This window comes from Paralichthys olivaceus, chromosome 16, assembly GCF_024713975.1.
Source record: "Paralichthys olivaceus isolate ysfri-2021 chromosome 16, ASM2471397v2, whole genome shotgun sequence".
NCBI classification, from domain to species: Eukaryota; Metazoa; Chordata; class Actinopteri; order Pleuronectiformes; family Paralichthyidae; genus Paralichthys; species Paralichthys olivaceus.
Window position 1 is genome coordinate 23,113,254 of NC_091108.1, and position 22,778 is coordinate 23,136,031.

General features: G+C 39.8%; 1 protein-coding gene across 16 annotated transcripts; it reads left to right on the forward strand.

The window, feature by feature from the left end:
* Positions 1-422: 422 nt before the first annotated feature.
* LOC109645005 (acyl-coenzyme A thioesterase 11-like) lies at positions 423-22,699 on the forward strand. Of its 16 annotated transcripts, none has more exons than XR_011238752.1 (19): positions 423-1,305; positions 4,353-4,553; positions 4,705-4,774; positions 4,878-4,938; positions 5,063-5,167; positions 5,281-5,416; positions 6,455-6,543; positions 9,035-9,096; positions 9,548-9,667; positions 9,753-9,891; positions 11,242-11,297; positions 12,215-12,281; positions 16,801-16,950; positions 19,168-19,251; positions 19,352-19,485; positions 19,974-20,038; positions 21,042-21,209; positions 21,296-21,422; positions 21,518-22,699. XR_011238752.1 is itself a non-coding variant. In XM_069511100.1 (18 exons), the coding sequence occupies exons 2-18, from the start codon at positions 4,361-4,363 to the stop codon at positions 21,671-21,673; spliced, it is 1,917 nt and encodes a 638-aa protein (XP_069367201.1). In that variant the 5' UTR covers positions 959-1,305; positions 4,353-4,360; the 3' UTR covers positions 21,674-22,699. The 16 variants fall into 16 exon arrangements, 9 of the variants coding, with proteins under 9 accessions (XP_069367201.1, XP_019966074.2, XP_069367198.1 ...); XR_011238751.1 differs by lacking the exon at positions 423-1,305 and adding an exon at positions 1,757-1,849; XR_011238749.1 differs by lacking the exon at positions 423-1,305 and adding an exon at positions 1,767-2,888.
* The last annotated feature ends 79 nt before the right edge of the window (positions 22,700-22,778 follow it).

Consider the following 22,778-nt stretch of genomic DNA (forward strand, 5'->3'; position numbering starts at 1 on the left):
ACGTTCACTTTGATTCAAATATGCATTGATTAGATTTTGGTGCCTGGAGGTAAGGGGTCAGTGACCTCACGTTTCTGTGAATGTGACATATCAGGACTTCTATAGGGGAATTTCATTATATCTGGCACAATTTAATTTGTCTCACGGATTACCTAATTAGAATTTGAAGGTCAAAGGTCAAGGTGATGGTGGCCTCAAATAATGTTTTTGGCCTCTTGAAAGTGATATCTCAAGACTACTTGAGGGAATTTTTTTAACTTAATTTGTCACTTGGACTCAAAGATTAATTGATTACCTTTCATGGTGACATATGAACCTGGAAAAACATAATGTAGAATATAGAAGATATGTTAACAGAAAACTGAACGGGTTGGTGGTGGCATACAACCGCAGTGCGATAATTCTAATTGGATAAAGTAATTCCAAGTACATAAAATGAAGATTAAGTTATTCTATTAATGCTAATCAGATTCAGTTTTGCTATATACGCACATGATAATATTGTGTTAATAATCCAGTGCTTCCTAAATCATGACACAAATGCAGCCTGCAAACACTAACATAACATAGTAAATGTTAGAAATGGCATATTACAGTGCAAATCAACCCTGTCCTCTACAAGCTCTCATTCATAATTCACATCATGCTTTTTTATCAGTCCACCTAGGAAATGGCTCTGATCCATTCCCGACAGTCTCCTGCAGATATGTTTAGACATCCAGCGTTCGCTGTGTCCATGGAGGACATGTGAGGACTAGCTCAGTGAGGAAAACAATTCTTTGGGAGAAAAAGTGACAGCATCCTGGATGGGCTGTGAAACACGTTATGACTGGTTGAGAATGGTGAAACAAGTCTGACATAACTATGTTCTCCAGAGAATAATAATTCCTTTAGTCTAATTACTCTGCAGTAATAAAAAAATCCCCTATAATGTGCATATAAACAGAATAGGAATCTGCTATTGACTCACTGTGTTAAATTGCCATTGTTATGATCAATTCATATAAATTCCTTTTCTTTTCATTCATGTTTCATCAAAGAGGAAATAATCAAACCATTCACTTCGTTTTCCATTTCAATTATAATGTGGCATTCAATTTATAAAAAGTGTAGCCCTTGTTGTGCAAGCTGACTGTTAACCTGGTGAGATGGAGCCATAGGGTGGATCACAACTTAGTTACGTAAAGTCGATACACGCCCACAAACACACGCTCTCACACACACTCACAGACACTCACAGACACACAGACGAAGAGCAGCCAGAAGACGATCACTACACACACACTCACAGGTGACCATAATCAGGTGAGTAAGATCTTTGTCAGGGTTTATCAAAGTTGTTTCCAAAATGAAAACAACTTTGTAGAGTTTTCCAAAGTTATAAAATACAAATACCGGAAGTAGTGTGCTTTGCCTTTACCACTCTAAAGTTTCAGACTGGTTGTCCAATTGTTTTGCTGTAAATCTATTTTTTTCCTTTTTAACTTATTGTTATATTCTTAATTCTTGTTGTAGTTTGTTCCATTCCCCCCGTTTATTTGGAGTAATTGTGATGCTGAAGTGTATATATATCTATATCTTCAATTTCAGGAGGCTCATGCAGGTTATAAAATCATACCAAACTTTCAAATGTTATTTAACATACTTTTTTACCACTTAGTTTTGCAGTGTCCCCTTAACCCTATTTTTTTCACATTTGGCTGGTTCCTCTGACAATGTAGACACCAGCACAGTAGGCTACCAAGGCTTTTAATGTGAAAGGGATCACCGGAATAACATTTGACAGATCATGCTGTGTATGTTTGACTTGACATAATTGCCAGCTGTATGTGTGTAAATAATCTTAAAGGTAAAGAGCTTAATGTTACTTTTTACTAAGCGAGATGGCACTAAGATTAGCAACCACTTGAACTAGCTAACACAGCTAGTTATGTGTGTGCATGATGGTTACTACAGACTATAACTTGTCTTTTGTGCTACTAACTAGAGAGCTTTGGGAGACTTTTGAAGTAAGTTAGCAAACATTAAGTTACGTGGCTAGCTAATGGTTAGCATAGCTTAGTAGCGTCGGGTTTCAGTAGGTTTGGGTTAACGACCAGTTCACTGCTGCTGTCAGAAGTTGTGCTGTTGATGTCAACCGCTGCTCTGCATGTGTCCTGTATTTACTTCCATCAATATAAGAGTCAGACTGTCATGCAAAATGAAGTAAGCTATACTCTGAACTCAGGAGAGCTGACACTGATTTGAGGATTGAGGGGTTTTAGCGTAGATCAACCAACATTCATCATAATATTGGAGCTGAAATGTCAGTATGTATATTTAAATGTGTCTAGTATGTTACCTGTAGCTACACACACGGTGCCGCGCCTGTAACAACGTTGTCAATGACACATTCATTACCATGTTTTCCACATCTTTACACATATTAGAGCCTAACTAATACTGCCTCGACACTGTGTTTGTAGGTTAAGCTTGTGACGAAAACAAATCAGCTTTTAAAGAAAAGAAACATTCAACTGAAAATGAATCATTGTACAGGAAGCTAAACTACAGCATGTCGCAATCATTGTCATGTGAACACTCAACTGATGTGACCTGGTGACTCATGGATTGAGGACATTGCATTTCAAAGGAAGGATAAAATAGAAAAGTTACTGCGCTGGCTCTTTACCTTCATGGTTAATGTTGAAATGTCAGCATGTCGCCTGCTGTCACTCGAGATGATTTTCTGGGCAGATTGATGACTTAAGCATTTCACTTTTAATTTTCTTTAATCTGACAAAACAAGCTTAGGTAACCTAGTCTTATTGGTTACTGCTGGTCATCAAATGCCCATAAGGTTATGCTATGGTTCACCTCAGCTCAGAGTGACTGGTGCCAGATCGAAGGTAAGTCATGTCCCTCTTCCTCGCTTCAGGCCCTGGTTTATAGTAGCCTTCCTTTCTCCCCACCAAGTTTCACATCTAATCCTATAGTGATTGGCACCTTGAAAATCTAGGCACAAATTAGGCGTCACTCCGGCTATCTTACTCTCCCTCAGACAACTCCTATTTGTAATAATTATTTATTCATGCCTGCTAAAATTGACCCTCCCTTTGATAGGAATGGCCTCCGATGCTTGAGTGATATGTACATAAGTGGCTTATTTGCAAGTTTTGAACAATTGCGCACCACCTTTAAATTGACATATCTCTTATTTTTATAACCTCCTATCTCCATCTATAGACTCTGTGGTTAACAAAATTAGGGTCAGATGTTAGAAGAACTGCAGATTTCTTTGTCGGATGACTTCTGGGAAAAAGCCTTGTGAGTGGTCAATTCTTCCACCAGTAGCGCTAGACTTAGCCTAATACATTTCAAGGTATTACATAGAATTCACTACAGTAGGGCCAGGCTTGCCAAGATCTACCCGGGCAGATTAGATGAGGGATGCAATAGATGTTCACAGACCCCTTGTGACTTGACCCATATGTTCTGGTCATGCCCCAAATTGTCCAACTTCTGGCAGTCTTTTTCTGATACAATCCCAAGGGTTTTGTGGCTGAGGATCTGTCCGTCCCCTCATATGGCTATTTTTGGCAGACCCCCTGATGAAATCAAAGCGACGGCGACTCAGGCTAATGTCATTACTTCTCTGATTGCCCGAATGCCCGTTTGAAGATTCTGCTTTTGTGAAAATCGCCCTTACCACCCTCATTTAAGGCCTGGCTGTGCGATACTCTGTTCCTCTTAAAACTTGAGGAAAATAAAGTTCACACTCAGAGATTCCTCTGATAAATTTGATTCTCATTGGAAGCCGCTGATCAATTATGTTAACTAGCTCTCCCCTGGAGAAATGTCACTGTAGTGTTTTTTTTACTTTCCTCACCATACCTCACTGTCTGCCTGCCACAAACAAACACACGTTAGGGACATCTGTGCTCTAACCCTGTGACTTCAGTTTTTTAACGATACTCAACTCCTGTTGCAGCGTCCTAGGTGTCAGGAACTACTGACCGGAGACCGATTTAACTGATTAATCGGTCTCCCTCTATTTTTATTTGTTTTTGTTTTTTGTCTGTTTTGTTTTGTTTGTTTGTTTGTTTATTTATTTCTTTTGATTCTGCTATGCTAATTTAATATATTTGACATTATTGACTAAGTTACATAGTCAGGCATTGACTTCCTATATGTGTACACTTGCACTATGGTTTGAATTGATCGGGAACTTTGTTCACTACGAAAATGGAAGGTGGAGACATTTATTGTGTTGTATTCTGATACTGTACTGACCATTCTCTTCAATAAAATCTATATAAAATAAAAATCTGATGAACAAGACAGGCCTAAATTCATTCTACCACTTCCCCCAGGTTTAAAGATGAGTTCTAGAATGTCAGGTGGTCTGGTGAAAGATGAGGAGGAAGAGGAGGAAGAGGAAGAAGAAGGAAAGAGTCTGAACCCCACAGAGGTGAAAATGAGTCAGATAGTGATGCCATGTCACAGTAACCATCGTCAGGAGCTGAGCGTGGGACAACTGCTCAAGTGGATGGACTCCACTGCCTGCCTCTCAGGTGAGGTGTGCGTGTGTGAGAGAAAGAGAATATTTGTCATGTGGTGTTGTGTTGAAATGCTTTTATTATATAGTGGAGAGTGTGTCCACTGTGTGGTGTAACCACAGTCCAGACAATCAGTATGTGAAATATCTCTGTTTCATATGAGCAGCTGAGCGACATGCTGGAAGTCCCTGTGTCACTGCTTCGATGGATGACATCCACTTTGAACAAACCATCAGGTAAGTGTGTACACAAGTGTGGGTCCTTCTAAATGCCTAGATTGTGTGGATGTGTATGTACAGTGTATTTTCATATTCTTGTACTTTATGTGTCTTTGTTCAGTGTGGGTCAAGTGGTGAACATCAAAGCAAAGGTCAACAGAGCCTTTAACACCAGTATGGAGGTCAGATAAGTTCACATTATGTACCTGTTATATAGTGTTGTTTTACAGCCAAGCTTGGAATTTGTATTACCCCAAAATACAATACTTATGTCCCGACCATTCATTTTTACATATTCCATGTCAGGTGGGTATACAAGTGAGCTGTGAGGACCTGTTCACTGACCGTCACTGGAGAGTTTGTCATGCTTATGCCACTTTTGTAACCCAGCGCACAAACACTGGAAAAAAGGTAACTGGCTGTTGTGTGAACCTTCCTAGCATCTAAAAATGTGTGGGATGAGGCGTGTGTGTTTTCGTGTTTGATACAGTCAATGGTCACATTTACTGATGCTACCCCTACAGATGATCTTGAAGCCCATTGTACCTCAGACTCAGAAAGAGCAGGTTGAATACAGCGTAGCAGCTGAGAGACGGAGGGTGAGGATGGTACATGATGACATCATCAGAGATCTGCTGTCCCATGGCTCGATCCAGCAGGGTAGGTGTGATCTACATTTCTATGTTACACTTGATAGCAGACTTCATTATGGTGTAACCTCATCCCTAAGTCTGAACTCCCTCTTCCTGGAAATTCCAAAAATGCCTTTAGAACTCAGTACGTATTGCCTTCTAAAGAGATGGACTTGGGAATGAGCGCAGCTTTCCAGATTCCAACTCAATATCAGTCACTGCTGGCGACCACCTTAAATTAGAGGTTGTTAACTTTTTCATATCTACTTTATATAAATGTCGTGAAGTAGAGACATCCCAAACGGTTGACTCTAGGTTAGCATTGGTCCAAAATGGGTTGTAACACTGGGTGGTGTTATGAGCCTATTTGACCAATAAATAAAAATATTTTTTTTAAATAAATTTTGTAATAAATGTGATATTAAAGCATTTCTGTATTTCATCAAGGAACATATACTTCCATTTACAGCTCAAAAAAGTGTGCAGGTACAGTCACTGTTGAACCTGTTGCTAAGGCCTCCAATTGATTACTAAGTATGAGTATCAAGGCTTTAAAACGGTCACTTTGCTTGAGGTTGTTCGTTTGAAGGCTTGTACAAATTCTATCAATGCTTTTAAGCTATTAAAAACAGTTAGCCACACTGTTGTGTCTTCACATACAAGCACACACAAACATAAACAAACACATGCACACACACTTAACTCAGTCGCACACACACACACACATTCCTGGTAAACCAGATACACACCAGGGCACCAAATGTGAATTAATCCTATGCTAAAAACAGTCCTAAAAAATTTCCACCAATGTTAGTATGGTGTCATTAAAACTGCAGTGATCATCTTTATTAACCTTTGTGTGTGTGTGTGTGTGTGTGTGTGTGTGTGTGTGTGTGTGTGTGTGTGTGTGTGTGTGTGTGTGTGTGTGTGTGTGTGTGTGTGTGTGTGTGTGTGTGTGTGTGTGCGTGCGTGCGTGTGCGTGCGTGTGCGTGCGTGCATGTGTGTGTGCGTGCGCGTGCATGTGTGCGTGTGTGTGTGTGCATGCATACATGCTTGTGTGTCACAGTTAACTCAGCAGTAGACAATGCAGTGGCAGCAGAGAAGACCAAGGTGGAGAGTGTTGAGCTGGTTCTACCCCCACATGCTAACCATCAGGTGATGCATTTGTGTATCTGTCTTTTTATTAAGTGTATGAGGTTTCGTCTTCTGTTTTACCAGCGCCAAAAGTTAATCCCATTGTTAAAAAATTAAGCACCATATATTAAAAACAATAAAAGACCACTGTACCCTCAAACCCACCACTGACATCCCCTACCCCCCAGTCTGGACTACACATCACAGCCAGCCAGGTGAGGAGAGAACTGGAGAGGCTCAAACAGAGGAAAGCTGCTGGACCGGACCACATCAGCCCTCGTGTGCTGAAGGCATGTTCCAGCCAGCTCTGTGGAGTTCTCCAGCACCTCTTCAACCTGAGCCTACACCTTCAGAGAGTGCCAGTGCTCTAGAAAACATCCTGCCTGGTCCCAGTGCCCAAAAAAGGACGTCCTGCTGCACTGGAGCACTACAGGCCGGTGGCACTGACCTCTCATATCATGAAGGTCATGGAGAGACTGGTATTGGCACACCTCAGACCGCTGGTGTGCCCATCACAAGACCCCCTGCAGTTTGCATATCAGCCCCATGTTGGGGTTGATGATGCAATCATCTACCTGCTGCAGAAAGCCTACTCCTCCCTGGACAGACCCAACACCTCAGTCCGGATCATGTTTTTCGATTTCTCCAGCGCCTTCAACACCATCCAGCCCAGACTGCTGAAGGCCAAACTGGAGGGCACGCAGGTGAGTGCTCCCCTCATCACTTGGGTCGATGACTATCTGACGGGCAGACCACAGTTTGTGAGATTACAGAATTGTGTGTCTGATCGTCTGATCAGTAACATCGGGGCCCCCCAGGGAACTGTACTGTCCCCCTTCCTCTTCACCACATACACTGCTGACTTTAAGCACTGCACTGAGTCGTGTCATCTGCAGAAGTTCTCTGATGACACGGCCATTGTGGGGTGTGTTGAGGGCGGGGGGGAGGCTGAGTACAGGGACCTGGTGGACCGCTTTGTGAAGTGGTGTGGGGAGAACCACTTGCAGCTCAACATGGCGAAGACGAAGGAGATGGTGGTGGATTTCAGGAGGAACAAGCCCCTGCCCTCTCCTGTCTGCATCAGTGGGACGGATGTGGAGGTGGTACCTGCATACAAGTACCTGGGTATCACACTGGACAATAGACTGGACTGGTCCACCCACACAGAGGCCGTCTACAAGAAGGGCCTGAGCCGGCTTTACTTCCTGAGGAGGCTCAGGTCCTTCAATGTCTGCAACAAGATGCTGTAGATGTTCTATCAGTCTGTTGTGGCGAGCACCATCTTCTTTGCTGTGGTGTCCTGGGGTGCGGGCATCAAGACAAAGGACGCCAACAGACTGAACAAAATCATCAGGAAAGCGGAGTCTGTGGTTGGCTCTAAGCTTGTCACCTTGGAGGAGGTGGTGGAGAACAGGATGCAGGCAAAACTGCTGGCAATCATGGACAATCCCTCTCACCCCCTCCACAAAACACTGGACAAGCTAAAGAGCAGCTTCAGCCACAGGCTCATTCAACCCCGCTGCTCTAAGGAGCGATACAGGAAATCGTTCCTCCCAACCGCAATAAGACTCTATAACTCATCTACCTCTGTCAGAGCCACCATCACAGAACTGCACTAATATACCTGTCACCTTTGCACCATGTACCCTGTACTACACTCCGCCCCATATACTGGAACATTTACTTCTGTGATATGTGTTAATTTAAACCATTTTGATATTACAGACCATTTTATACAATAATATTGTCTTTTGCACACTCTGTCTACATATTCTTACACTCATAGTATATTATATAATCTATTGTATAGTCAAGTACTTATATTTATACCCTACTATATAGTATATATCATATCATATTATATCATACTCTGTATATTCTCTGTATATTCTTCGTATATATAAGTCTATATACACATATTTATACATGTACATGTTATTATTATTATATTATTACTACTACTATTATTATTATTATATATACTGTTGCTGCCATTATTACTATATACTGCTATTATATTGGTATAATTACTATCTATATAAATATATATTATGTTATATTGTATATATATATACTGTACTACTATTTTTATATACTGTCTAACAATAACATTACCATCATATCATCAGTACTATTACCATCATATTGCCACTGCACGTTATCTTATCTACCTATTCATCTTGTGTTTCTGTTTTTATTCTTTCTACCTCAATATTTTATTTTTTATTCTATTGTATTGTATTTTATTGTATTCAAATATACCAGCTGCTATGACGACTTAATTTCCCTCCGGGGATGAATAAAGTAATCTATCTATCTATCTATCTATCTATCTATCTATCTATCTATCTATCTATCTATCTGTTGTGCAACAATTTTAACATCCAATGTTCTGTCAAAACGAAGGCTTTTACTCACAAACCTCATGTCTCATCAGTTTTGTGTTATTGTGTTGAGGGGTCATTTTTGGAACTGTCACTGACTAATCTCCCTTGTGTTTATCTGATACCAGGTGAATACATTTGGAGGACAGATCATGGCCTGGATGGTGAATGTAGCTACGATTGCTGCCAGGTACAGTCACTCGCAAAATGCCACCAGAGTTACAGAGGTTACACACATTAATAGCCAAACACACGCTCAGTCACATATGTACCTGGGTGTTGGACATAAATGTGTTCATCAAAAGGAAAAGCTTACTTTGCACTTTGAAATATGGCAGCTGAAATTGTTGATAGATTAGCATGCTGTTTTCTACTAACCCTGTTTTCCAGCAAACAGAAAGGCAAACTTGTGTACTGGAAACAGAATTAATGTATATGAATATGATTTAATCTTACCTTTACTTTACTAAAATGTATTCTCGTTGCATTAGATTTATAAATTTCACATGTAGGAGTGAGGTTGAAATAGTTTGCGAACCACTGATGTAATTTAGCTTGGATTAAATCCATTCATTCTTACCAGTACATGACAGTGTCCTCAAATCTTCTTTTTTATCTTGTTGGATCTTCTCTTTATACAGTCGTCTGTGTCAGGCACATCCGACTCTTCGCACCATTGACATGTTCACTTTCAGAGGTCCTTCTCAAGTTGGAGACAACCTGCTGCTGAGGTCTATAGTCAACAACGCCTTTAAAAACAGGTATCACTGTATACACAAGTCAGAAGGTAGAACTGATCCACATGGTGAAAAACAGGTCAAGATAAGTATTTTACGTGTCCTGCAGCATGGAGGTGGGGGTGCGAGCAGAGGCCTACCAGGAGGAGGGACCCAACAGACACATAAACTCAGCCTTCATGACCTTTGAGGTGCTTGATGACCACAGGAAGCCATGTATGCTGCCATGGTTACGACCTGAACCCCTAGTGAGTTGAGCAGCATAATGAACTATAGTCATATTACAGATAGAGTCATGCACATAATCCTGTGATTCTGAAAAGCACCATTCATTATTCTCTGTAGTGTCTGTTGAGGTTGCAGTTTTCTGTGGTGGCATGAAAAATAATAAATTTCTACTGACTCTAAGCAAGTGATGACAAACAAAATGTGTTCTGACTTGCATATGTAACAAACAAGGCTGAGGAAAAGAATGTTGTATGTCTTTACTTAATATAATGTCTTCCATTAGGTTTTTCCAAGTTTATACTTAAGGCAATACTTGTTTTGAATTCAAATCTTACAAATGCATATCCAATCAGTTGTAAAATCAGTAAGTAATTGATTCTTTTTTTTTACGATTTCATTCATTTAATAATTTATTTATTTAACCACCTGTTGGCAGTGGTTATAGTTTTATTGTTGCCTTGCATTGTGAGATAAGGAAAGAGTAAATCCATATTACTCTGTCCAGTTTAAAGTGTTTTTTTCAACGCTCCTGAGAGGAACATTAAATTTGAATTGAATTAAACATTAAACATATTTGGCCAATAAGAGGCTGAGTACCAGGCTGTAAACACAACATTGATACTATAATGGAACCTGAACTGGAAGGATACAATTGCAGACCAGAAAACCACCATAATAAGCTGAAAGTACACACAGCTAGGGATTTGCCCTGATGTAACCCGTGACACTAGTTTCAAAGAGATGGGATTGAAGAGTTATGAGGGTTTGGTTGAACAAAGATCAGAGCTATAAAACTGAATTGACTTGACAAGTGATAATAATATTTGATGACTAGGACACAATAAAGCTTTGAAGGAGCAACTTTTTGTTCGTTGACACAGCTTTTATTACATTGGTATTGATACAATTCAGCTGCGGGGTGAATTCTACTTTATTTAGAGGTTATTATATTCATTGAAAGATAATAGTAAAAAATCACTCAACCAAACCAGACAAGAGTAGCAGCATATGTGACATTTGGTGGGAAATGTGCTGGTTTGCCTTTTGGAAGTAGCTATAGTGTTTTCTCAATGATGCAATTTTTACAGTAAAAGAATAACAACTAAGACTTGTACTTATTTTAAACATAAGGAATGCTTAGGAAGAAGCAAATAAAATTAAGAGCCACAACCACACTGTATGGCTCAGGCTCTGAGAAAATGTTACTAATCATCTTGGGTCTAATGGTCGATGGATAATGTGGGATGTAGCCACTGAAGATGTGATCTTTTGTAAATCCCCCAACTCACCATGCCCCATTTTGATAACAACACAACAATGTGCTAAACTGCTTCTTTTTGTGTGTTCTTCTCTCTGTCTATCATTAATAGGAGGGGGAGAGGAGGTTTCAAGAAGCCATAGCCAGGAAGAAGATCAGATTAGACAGGTAGGCTATATATACATTTCTGTAACAAGCACATAATAGTATTCATTTTAGTCTTATGTTAAAAAAAAAAACATAAAAGTGACTAACTTATTTATGCCAAGACATTATTTTTTTAGGTTGTCTTTCCATCTCATTCTTGTGAACATGGTACAAAAAAAAGAATACATAATAAAATCAATAGTGGTGCCATTATTTTGACTATTTCACATCAATGCACCAAGGATTGTCTGATTATAGCCTTAACTGTATCTAGGTGGCCCCTCTGGCAGCGCCGCTCTGACAGCGCCCCTCTTGGCAGTGCCACTGCATCCAGGCACATTACGCAGTGCAATAAGAGACTCTGCTCCTCTGCTCTTTTGTAATCACTCACGAGTTGAACTGATCTTAACAACGAAACCCAAAACACAGTTGTAATCTGCGGGACGAACTTCTCTCCTGTGTCTACCTGTCTCAGTCGCTCTTCACACAAACAAAAACCATCACATTTATTTAGTAATAAATCAATGATGTTGAATCATGAATTTGGATAATTCCAGTCACTTTAACCCAGATGTCCTGGCTTTGCGCATCTCATCTTGTGTTGTACATTTCTCATAATGACAGCTCAAGCAGGCCACTACTGGAAAATTACAATAGAGGAATTTAATAATTAAATAACTAGATTTGTTTGGTCAAATGTCAAAGGTCAAAGTCATGTTTACTTCACAAAACATGTTTTGGTCTTTGGTCTACAGTGCTGCTAGTGGAGCTCTTTTAAAGCTGTGGGCAAACTGTATAATTCTTTAGGCCAATGCCAGACAGGGTTTAAGTTTATTTAGATCATTAGATCAAAGGTTTGTTTTTCCTAAGTTTCAATGAAACTGTCATGTGCCAGTCACCTCACAGTATCAAAATGCTTCTAATATCTCTTGTTTCAGGAAGTATATAATTTCTCGTAAGCAGGGTGAGGTCCCTCTATCTGTACCTTGGGACCCCAGAAACCAGGTGAGTAAAAAGGTTCTAAATCACTCAAATAACATTACATTTTATTACAAGTGCATTCTACCATGAGAGTACAAACCCAGACCAGCAAGAATCATGCAATTACAATTAGTCTTCAAAAAAGCCAAACTACAAGTGCTACATGTAAGTGCAGTATATAATTGCAACTAAACTTTTTTTTTTGTTTTCATATTTTTTTTTATACAAACACCAGAGTTGGTGATGGTTATTAGACATCATCTTCTTAACCAAGTTGTAGTCGGAAGAGATGTGTCTTAAGTCGAAAGATGTGTAGACTTTCTGCTGTCCTGATGTCAATGAGGATCTTGTTCCACCATTTAGGAGCCAGGACAGAAAACGGTTATGATTTCGTTGAGTGCCTAGCTGTCCCTCGCCCTGAGGGAGCAGCAAGTTGAATGGCCAATGCAGAGTGGAGTGGACGTGCTGGAGTGTGGTTTAACCATGTCCTGAATGTAGACTGGGCCTGATCCATTCGCAGCATGATATGCAAGTACTAGTGTCTTGAGACGGATGCGGACAGCCACTGGTAACCAGTGAAGGGAGTGGAGGAGCAGAGGTTAGCTGACACTAGCAGGCAGACCAGCCAGGAGGGAGTTGCAATAGTCTAGGCATGGGATGACAAGAGTCTGGACTAGAACTTGTGCAGCCTTCTGAGTGAGAAGGAGATGTATTCTCCGGATGTTGCGCAGCATGTATCTATACGAGCGGGTTGTTGCAGCAATGTAGGCGGTAAGGAAGAGTTTATTGTCAGGTGTCACACCCAGGTTCCTTGCGGTCTGGGTGGGAGCTACCATAGAGTTGACGATGGTGATAGTAGGGTCATGGGTGGGAGAGCCCTTCCCTGGAAAGAAAAGTAGCTTGGTCATGTCAATGTTGATTTTCAGGTGGTGTGCGGACATCCACTGAGAGATGTCATTCAGACAAGCAGAGATTTATGAATGCTACCTGTGTTTCAGATTGGGGAAATAGAGGATTAGTTTGGTGTCATCTGTGTAGCTGTGGTAGGAAAAGTCATATGAGTGAATTACAGAGCCGAGAGAGTTGGTGTAGAGAGAGAAAAGGAGGGGACCCATGACAGAACCTTGAGGGACCCAAGTAGTGAGTGGACAAGGTTCTGACACAGATCCTCACCAAGTTACCCGGTTGATCATTGAGGTAGGAGGAGAACAGGGAGAGTGCAGAGCCTGAGACACCCAGATCCTGAAGGGAGGAAATAAGGATCTGGTGATTCACCATGTCAAATGCAGCAGAAAGGTCTAGAAGGATGACCACAGATCAAAGAGAGGCTCCTCTAATAGTGTGAATTGCTCAGAGACAGCAAGGAGAGCAGTCTCAGTCGAGTGGCCTGCCTTGAAACCAGAATGGTGAGGCTCAAGAAGGTTGTTCTTGTGAAGATAGGATGAGAGTTGATTAAAGATAGCACGTTCAAGAGAAGAGTGTTTACTCTTGCATCCTTAAGAGAGTTAGGGAAACAGTGGGTTGACAGGGAAGTGAGAAGTGTGAGAAGGAATAGGCTCAAGGGGGCAGATGGTTGGGCGGGCGGAAGTTGCCACCAGGGTAAGAACTTGAATGGGAAAAGGGGGGGAGAAAGAGGAATGAGAAGGTGAAGATGTTGTTGATGGAGGGGTAGTTTCAGAAGGTAAGTTGAAGGATGATCGTATGTCATCTATCTTTTTTGTAAAATAGTTTAAAAAGTGGCTTGGTAGAAGGGCAGAAGGCGAAGTGGAAATGGGGGGGTCAAGGAGGTTGGAAAAGATTGAAAAGAGTTTTTTGGGGTTGGAAAAGGAAGATTGTATTTTTGTTTGATAAAAATAGCTTTTGGCTGCAGAAATAGAGGCAAAGAAGGAGGAGAGAAGAGACTGATAGGTGAGCAGCCATTTCCTTTCTAATAGTCGCATAGTGGCTCTGTCGGCGCGCACCGAGTCAGACAACCACAGAGACTTGTAATGACTTGTAGTAATCTGTGAAAAGATGTTTAAATAAACTGGTGCCAGTTCATTTGGGTTGTACTCAGACAATTAAAGAAGTCCATTGTCCACGCAAAATTCACGTTCAGGATTATTAATTATATTATATAATACTATTTATATTAATAAAAATACATGTGCTTCTCCTGCAACCTATCTTCATGTGCTGCTAAAAAAAACATGTCGCTTCCTGGTATTCCCCCTCATTAACACACCTGCTACATTTATTTTGAATACTATCTAAAAATATAAATATAAAAATGACAAATTATAAACATAATATATCAAACTAATGAAATAGCTCATACATCACTCATGATTAGATATTGACAATTACGTGCCGTTGTTGTACATTAAAATACACATTAATAATAGCTCTGTGTAGTGGGGGGGTAATACAGCATCCCAGGGTATTTAAAAATAGCAATGGTGTCTGTTTCATTACCATCATAAAAAAATTCTGCTGTGCAATGCGAGCATATATATACTGCATAATATAATAACACATTAAGATGGTTTGTCCTGCACCAGATTCTATTAAAATGATGAAAGAGCTTTTTTTAAGCCATCTTACTCTTAACATGAACTAAAGTTGTCTCTCAATATTAATTGACACACATCAGTAGGTTTAATAGAGTTTTCAACACAAATGTTAACAATGTGAAGAACAGGAGAGAGAATTCTCTACAGCTCTGAGGAGGAAGCGTTGGCCCCTGGTCTTACACTGATCTCTAGTGACAAAAGTTAGCAAATACAGCTCAATCTTGATTTGAAAACATTATGCATCAACATTTGCCAGACCGCTGTGGCTAATCCGTTTGAGGAAAAAGTCACAATTCTAACGATGAAGGTGTTATGAATATTCTGAGCCCATTTGAGCTGTATATTGTAAACCAGCCAGGTGCAGGGTGTCAAAGTATAAAACATGTAACTTCCTGTCGCCAGCAGGTGCTGCATATGGATCTGATCAGGTCAGGACTGTGATCATTTGAAAGAGGTTTGAGGCTGATTGGACATAGCACAGAATTATAATAAATCCCTTTTTTTTGGTGATTCATCACTTACACACTGTTTAGCATACGCTAAATCTTTTGACAACTTTGAATCTCCATGAAGTTGAGAGGACACTCACTAAATTTAAAACTGATCCGATTAAAGCTCTAGGAGGAGTTTGTTCAAATACAACAGAAAGGCCACTTAAATCAAAATAACCGACTTCCTGTTTTGCCTATCAATATATATATATTTTTTTTTTTGTTTGTAATTATATTCAATTAAATTAAATTTGTATAGTGCCAGTCTGCCAGATCATAATATACATTATCTCAAGGCACTTTACAGAGAAGGTCAAGACCTTAACATCTTATTTAATATAGAGAAACCCAACAGTTCTCACGATAAGCAGCACTTTGGCGACTGTGGAGAGGAAAACTCATTAACAGGAAGAAACCTCTAGAACCAGGCTCAATGATGGCGTCAGCTACCTCGACCGGTTGGGGTGAGCAGGGGAAAATGGGGAAGAGAGGGGAGATGGGTGGAAAAGAGGAGAGTGGGAGAGAGAGGTGAGGGAGACCAGGAACACTTGAGCACCATCAGATCTCAGCTCTGACTAGATATAATGAAAACAATAACAGTGTAAAGAAGTTATTGATTATTGTTGATAGCAGCAACAATTCCTATAATAATTAATTACTAACAATAAAGTATTGTTGTTAATAATAATAATAATAATAATAGTTGTTGTCCTGCAGTTCTGGAGTCAGCGATACCTGAGAGACAGAAAGAGAGAGAGAGACTATGGGAGAAAAAAGAAGCATAGTTATTGACATGTATTAAAATAAATAAATGAGTAAGGGGCAGGTGGTCGATATATGATAGCTAGATGAATTGGTTTATGTGATTTCAGGCTTGGATGGATGAGGCTGATTTTAAGATTTTCAAATGCATCTCTGCCCATGCTTCGAGGAATATGAGTATTAGTATGGGTGGGGGGCATTGCTTCATTTCACCTACATATTCACTATTTTGCAGCCAGATTTTGGTCAGACATAGTCGATCGATTTGATGATCAGTAATAACACCATTAATAAGTAACGATTTTGTATTGAGTGACCTGATATTTAATAAACCGCATTTTATACTTCTTTTTTTGTTACTGATATATTGGTTGTGTTAACTTTTATTAGTTTGAATGTACTCCTCTCCTGCTTACTTTTGATTTAATGATTTTAGGTGGTCGGGGGTTAGACACAGTTTCTATAGGATATGGTGAAGTATATCATGAAGGTGACTTCTCTAATAGAATTGCAGAGAAGCGTGTAAGACTGCGACTCTGACTCCTGGTCTCCACCCAGAAAAACATTTAACTGTGGTCGCTGGTTCTAATTTCAAGTTTCTAAGAATAGAGTCACTAATAATCAGAGTTTGTTCCTCAGCGGGTGTGTAGCTGAGTGGAATAAATTTATCAGAGACGTGAACAGGTTGGTGGTGAACCAGGGGCTTCGGTTTAGGACTACGCTTCTTATTTCACACAGTCACCCAGCCGACCTGGCTTTCCCGGCTGCTCGGGAGCTGCTGGGGGGGCTGGAGAAGCTACAGCTACTTGGCTCGCACCGGCTAGCGGGGACTGGCTAACTACATCAGCTAAAGATTTACCCTCCATGGTCTCCATCGCCTCCATACTGGTGAATAAGCTACATTTACTACACATACCGTTATTGCTAAAGGAGGCAGAGGAGTAATTAAACATCAAGCACACTGAGCAGGAGAGAGCAGGGGAGTGAAAGGGAGAAGCCATCGTTACACACATGACATTTGAGGAAGATTGAACAATGTACACTGAAGTTACAGCAATTTTGTGTTTCAGGGTGAATGGTGAAATTTGACGCCACGCCACGAATACACTGATCGATGAAAACTCACAGTCTCCATATGAGTGCATCATCAATGTCTCAAGACCCTTTTGACAAAGTTTGACATGTTTGTGGTCAATGGACGGGGAGGGAAAAATCAAAGTGTAAGACATGTAAAAAATAGACATTTTCAGTTGCCACCAGGGGGCGCTGTGATTTTAAGATTTCTGTGTAGATGTCATCAGGCCAGGACTGTTGTCATACGTCCAGTTTGGAGTAGATTGAACAATGAATGTCTGAGATACAACAACCTTGTGTTTTGATGGCGAGTCATCAGAATTTGATGCCACGCCACCTTCACACCGTGTGACGACAACTCAAACATTTAACAGCTTTTAATCTCCATGTTGTTGAGATGACACTCACTGATTTTGAAGTTGATCTGATGAAAGCTCTAGGAGGAGTACGATTTTGTATTTCATTTTCAAAAACAAAATGGCAGACTTCCAGTTGAGTGTGGCAGAGTCACAAGAGGCTTTTATGTGCATCTGGGAAAGACCTGGTGGTGGTTTTTGAGTTTGATGAATTTCCCAAAAAAGCAATTCTTTTCTATGAAGAAATAGAAGAATTAACACAGTTTCAATAGGGTCCTTGCACTGTCATGCTCGGGCCCGTCACCCCCAAGAAGAGTTGTTCGTTTGGGACTCGACAAAAGGATATCGGAGCGTGCCCCCACGTCCATCGGGTGGCATGGTCCTTGCACTGTCGGTGCTCGGGCCCTAATAACAAACTAGTTCATGTAGCACCTTTTGTCCAAAAATTGCTGCAGAACATATTTTTCAGCAAAGAAATTACATGCAAGTGTTTCACATAATAATCATAGACAAAATAAACATAAAATCGTGTAAAAAACATGAATAACATGGGGTGGGAAATCAGTTGAAGTACCCCATAGCCACCTTGTGGCAGAAAACGATACAGCAGCAGTTGGCAGCTCCCCCTGCAATGTCAATTTTAAACAGTAGGTAAAACCCTTTATGAAATCGGAGGAAATGTGGGTAGGTGAGCCCCGTGGCATCATCCTTTGCCACAATGGCTCCAAACATGGGGCTTCGCACAGCCAGATATGGTATTGTTACTTTTCAGCATCTTTATTATCCACTACACACATTAGCTAACATCAATCAAACATAAACGTGGCTTCTCAGCTCAGACCCTCCCCCATGTGTCTCCGTGTCCTCTCGTGTGTCTCTGTGAGCTTCGCTCATGTCCCGTGTCTCAGTTCTGAGTCTTTTGAGGAAGCTCCACTGCTGCCTTTTGTACTTTTGTATGTTAAAATGAAAATTAGTTTACTTTTAGTCTTTGATATCTGAAGGAACACAGAACATCCAAACCAGTGTAACCAAGTATCTCTACTAGTTTCTAATTGTCTTTTTCCAGTCCAGCATCCATATTATTTAAGGTACAAGTTCCCCTGACTTTTAAAGGGAATAGCAATATCGTTTATGGTGCTTAAAATACCAAGTTTATTTAAGTACAACCCTTTTGAGCCATGCACCTGGTACAGGGACATTTTTTATTGCTGTTAAACAGAATCAGAATCATAAATACTTTATTAATTAAACTAAAGTGTATTTAGACTTGTCCTAAATATATTAAATGAACCTTTATAATTAATCAAGCACAGTGAAAAATCAATGATCTGTCTAAACAACAAGAATTGAGTCTCTGGAGGTGGATTTTCATAATGTGCAAAATTTTGCATACGAAATTTAAAAAACCTGAAAAAGTATGTCAGTGTATGAAACCATGTTTAATTTGTAAAACAAAAAAATTAGGCTTTTCTATGGAAAAAGTATGTGATATTTGTGACTGTCAAGATATAGTGTGCTCATTCTCCTTTACATCTTACAAACACTGCTTTTGTGCTCTTGAGCAAAACAGGATTGACGGTAAATGTATTGGCTTGTACCAAAATTATGTTCTCTGCTCCAGATGTGTAGGTTTGTAGGTGATGCTTTCTGTTGCATATCTGTGTGTGTTTTCCAGGTGTATCTGAGCTATAACAATGTGTCTGCTCTGAAGATGTTGACTGCTAGAAACAACTGGCGCCTCAGTACTGAGAAAGACAAGGTATCTGCTGTTCACTACTTGAGTAATGTTGTTTTTTCTATGTGAGGTTTGTTGCTATTCCACATGAGGAGCTAGAGGATTCAAGAGATTTTTTTCCCAGGTTCGTCTTTACACACTGGAGGAGAAGTCCATGCTGAGTTTCAGGGTGGAGTCAGAGGTGGATGTTCCTGCTCAAAGAGCCTTTTGTCTTTTGGCTGAGCTAAGCGACAGACCGAGCTGGGACAAACATTATCAGTACTGCTTTACACACACACACACACACGCATGAAAACCATATTTAAAAGATCATGGAGGATTTTAGAGGAAACAGGTGTTAGTGTCTCAGAGCAAGGAAATCATTCTAATCCAACAGATCAATAATTCAAAGAATGTAAGGAGCTGCAGAGGAGTACTAAGTTGTAAGGAGCTGATGGTGATCAGGCAGATACTCCATGGTAAAGAGATGTTTTGTCTACAATTGCAATGCAATGCAATTTTCAAATATAGGGATAGTTTTGTTGTTGTTAATAAAAACAGAAGAAGTTTTCCCAGTGAGGATTGTAAATCTAATAGCACAGTACATCACTATAGTCCTGTGCAGAGCAGTTTCCAGACCAGATGGTGATAACTCCTGAGTTTCCCATTTGTTATTTTGATGAGCATCATAATTTAACATGTTACAGTTACACATTTCTGCACAATTTGCTGGGAAGAATCTTGATATTTGTTTTATGTTCATACAGAGCCTGCTGAGGACTGTATGTTCTACTATGAAGCACAGCTCAAAAGAAACCTTTTACATTATTATGTATGTATGTAGAAGTGTCAAACATTTTCTGATCAAAATGTGATGGAACAAAATTGAGTCTTAATCTTAGTCTGGACACTGGATTCTTTCAGATCATGGGCTTTGTAAATACAATTTGATTAATTATTGATATGTATATTTAGTGTCTGGGTGAAGGTATGATCCATCAGGGTTGAGGTGGCTTCGCGTTTATAGAGATCATTCAAAAGAGATAAAATGTTTAATTTACTAAGCAAGTTTCTGCTTGGTGAATATTGTTACCTGGATAAAACAAGTTAAATGTTTCCCCCTTTATCCAGTCTCGATGCTAAGCTAAACTAATTAGCTTCTGGCTATAGCTTCATGTTTATAGTGCAGACATGAAAGTGATATTAACATTCTCTTCTAACTCTTGGTACTTGGAAAAATGCATACTCTTTTTCCAAAATGTGCAACTGTGCCTTTAACAAAATGCTTCATATTCTTTCACTTGATATCACATAAATTACATTTCTATCAACATCTCTCAAGCCATTTTTACAAACTTATTGTCCGGACATTACTGGACTTTGCCTTTTACATGGAAGGCTTCACAACAACAGAAAATCTCCAGAGTCAGATGAGGAGTGGTGCCTGTGTAGGGCATGCAGGAGGCAGGATATATTGTATAAATTTCGCTGCAGATATCATGTATTTTCTTGGTCTGCACATTGTCACCAGCATAGGCCCTTATCACCAAAAGCTCTTAAATCTCATCGTATTTTTTCAAGTTGATGTCTTCTGCATCTTTTTTGTGTATGACACCTCTTTTTCAACCTGCAATTGTTGTATTCTTTTTTGTTTTGAGAAATGACATCAAGATAGCCACTTACTCATGATACTCTGGACAGTATCCAGCTGTATTCTTATATGGGCTTACTCGGCTTTTACAAGCAGGGAAACTCTTCCCTGCGAATAATTTAAGTAGAACACATGTAGTTCACTACATGTCTAAAAGCGGCTTCTGTGTCCTTTCCTAAACCAGGAAATGTGAGCTGATTCACAGAGTGGATGATGATGACTTCCTGTATCATGTGGTTACTCCATCAGTTCATCGTGGTGCTGTAGGTTCCCCAACTTCCGTCAGTCAGGCAGAAGGAATTCTCCAGGACTTCATCTTATTGGCTTCCAAGAGGAAGCCGTGTAGCAGTGGGTGTGTGGAGTGACTGTCTGTAAGTTCCTAGCAGCAGGTCAAAGATCATACACTCCAAAAGTCAGTGTTTGTTTTTTCCTCCTCAGAGATCCATATGTTATTGCTCTGCGTTCAGTATCTCTGCCAACTCACCCTCCGACTAAAGAATATAACAGAGGGGAGGTTCTGTGTGCTGGATTTACCATCCTGGAGACCAAAAACAACATGTCTCTGGTGAGACAAATGTCAATTTTAGCTCTGTAAATTTTTGCACATTTGCACATATCATTGTGACAACTTTAACTATTATCATGTGGTTCTTTTTCCAGATCAGTTACTATAACCAGGCGTCTCCAGAGGTCCTTCCCTACATCTCCACTGATATCGCTGGCCTCTCATCTTCTTTTTACCACACGTTTTGCTCTTGTAGCCAGTACCTGACTCAGAACAGGGTGCAGTTTGCCTCAGAGGAGCAAACTGAGTAAAACTTGTCACGACAGCAGACAACAAATAAAGACAGACCACCCTGTGAGATTGAAGCAGGCGCTCTCTCTGTCAGTGGTACTCCAGTCAATGGTACTTTTCAGGACAGTTAATGATAATTGCTTTCTTAAAACCTTTAACAGACATAGAAAAAGATAAATTAGAAAAGATTACAATAAAGTGAGTTAAGTAAAACTATGCACATGCGCAATACACATATTGTTTTTAATACACACAACTAGTTAGAAGACAGACCTAATTATAAAAAGTCTGATTCACTATTAAAGGTTTAGTTAGGAGCAATGACTATTGCAAAAGTGAAGCCAAAACATCTTGATTGCCCCCTGGTTGCTATCTGCAGGACAGGTCATCAACCCCACCAAAAAGTTTAGCAGGTGGGCACATTGATCTAACTGAAAAGTCATAGCACACGTGAACCACAAGTTTCTGTCATTTTAGCAAGTTCTCATAACACTGATGTATGTTCAAGTGTTCATGTTTCTTATATGTTTGGTTTTAATTATTTGATGTTATAAAATGTTGAAAACAGTTTGGTCGACAATGAAACTGACTTGCAATTGATCAGGTGGGTGTAATGATGTGTATCTAGGATATTTTTATTTAATTTTTTTACAGTGGGAGGGTGTGATGTGTTGTCCATCTTTATAAACAGATGTTGATTTGGACACAGAATTGTCATCTGCAACACGCAGGGTCAGATACATTTTTCAGTCTTTTTTGTGATATATTGCAAATGCTCATAATCTCTATCTAGGTAAACATGGGTATTACATTGAGACATACTACAGTGGCATTAAGTGGGGTGAATTGTCTGCATTTGCTAACTTCAGTTGCCACAAGCAAGCTTCTATTATAGGAATTTTATTGTAATTCAAACGATTTAAAATAAAAGATGTTTGCTCTGTGTTCTTCCAATCTGAAATTAAATGTTAACTACATAACAGTATATAATGATTTGATTGTGTTGTGGCATTTTATCTTGGAGTATAAAGAATTAATAGAAGTGACCAAAGATTTTTTGTGAGTTTTATTTCAAGTTAATTTTTGCAATCAAACTTTTGTGACACATTTTATTTCATCATTTAA

Excerpts from the sequence above, each read along its gene's own strand:
- LOC109645005 (XM_069511096.1), top strand. The coding sequence starts at position 2,843 with ATGCTATGGTTCACCTCAGCTCAGAGTGACTGGTGCCAGATCGAAG. Across the intron at positions 4,554-4,704 it reads CTCCACTGCCTGCCTCTCAG|CTGAGCGACATGCTGGAAGT; the intron begins GTGAGGTGTGCG and ends TCATATGAGCAG. Across the intron at positions 4,775-4,877 it reads CACTTTGAACAAACCATCAG|TGTGGGTCAAGTGGTGAACA; the intron begins GTAAGTGTGTAC and ends GTCTTTGTTCAG.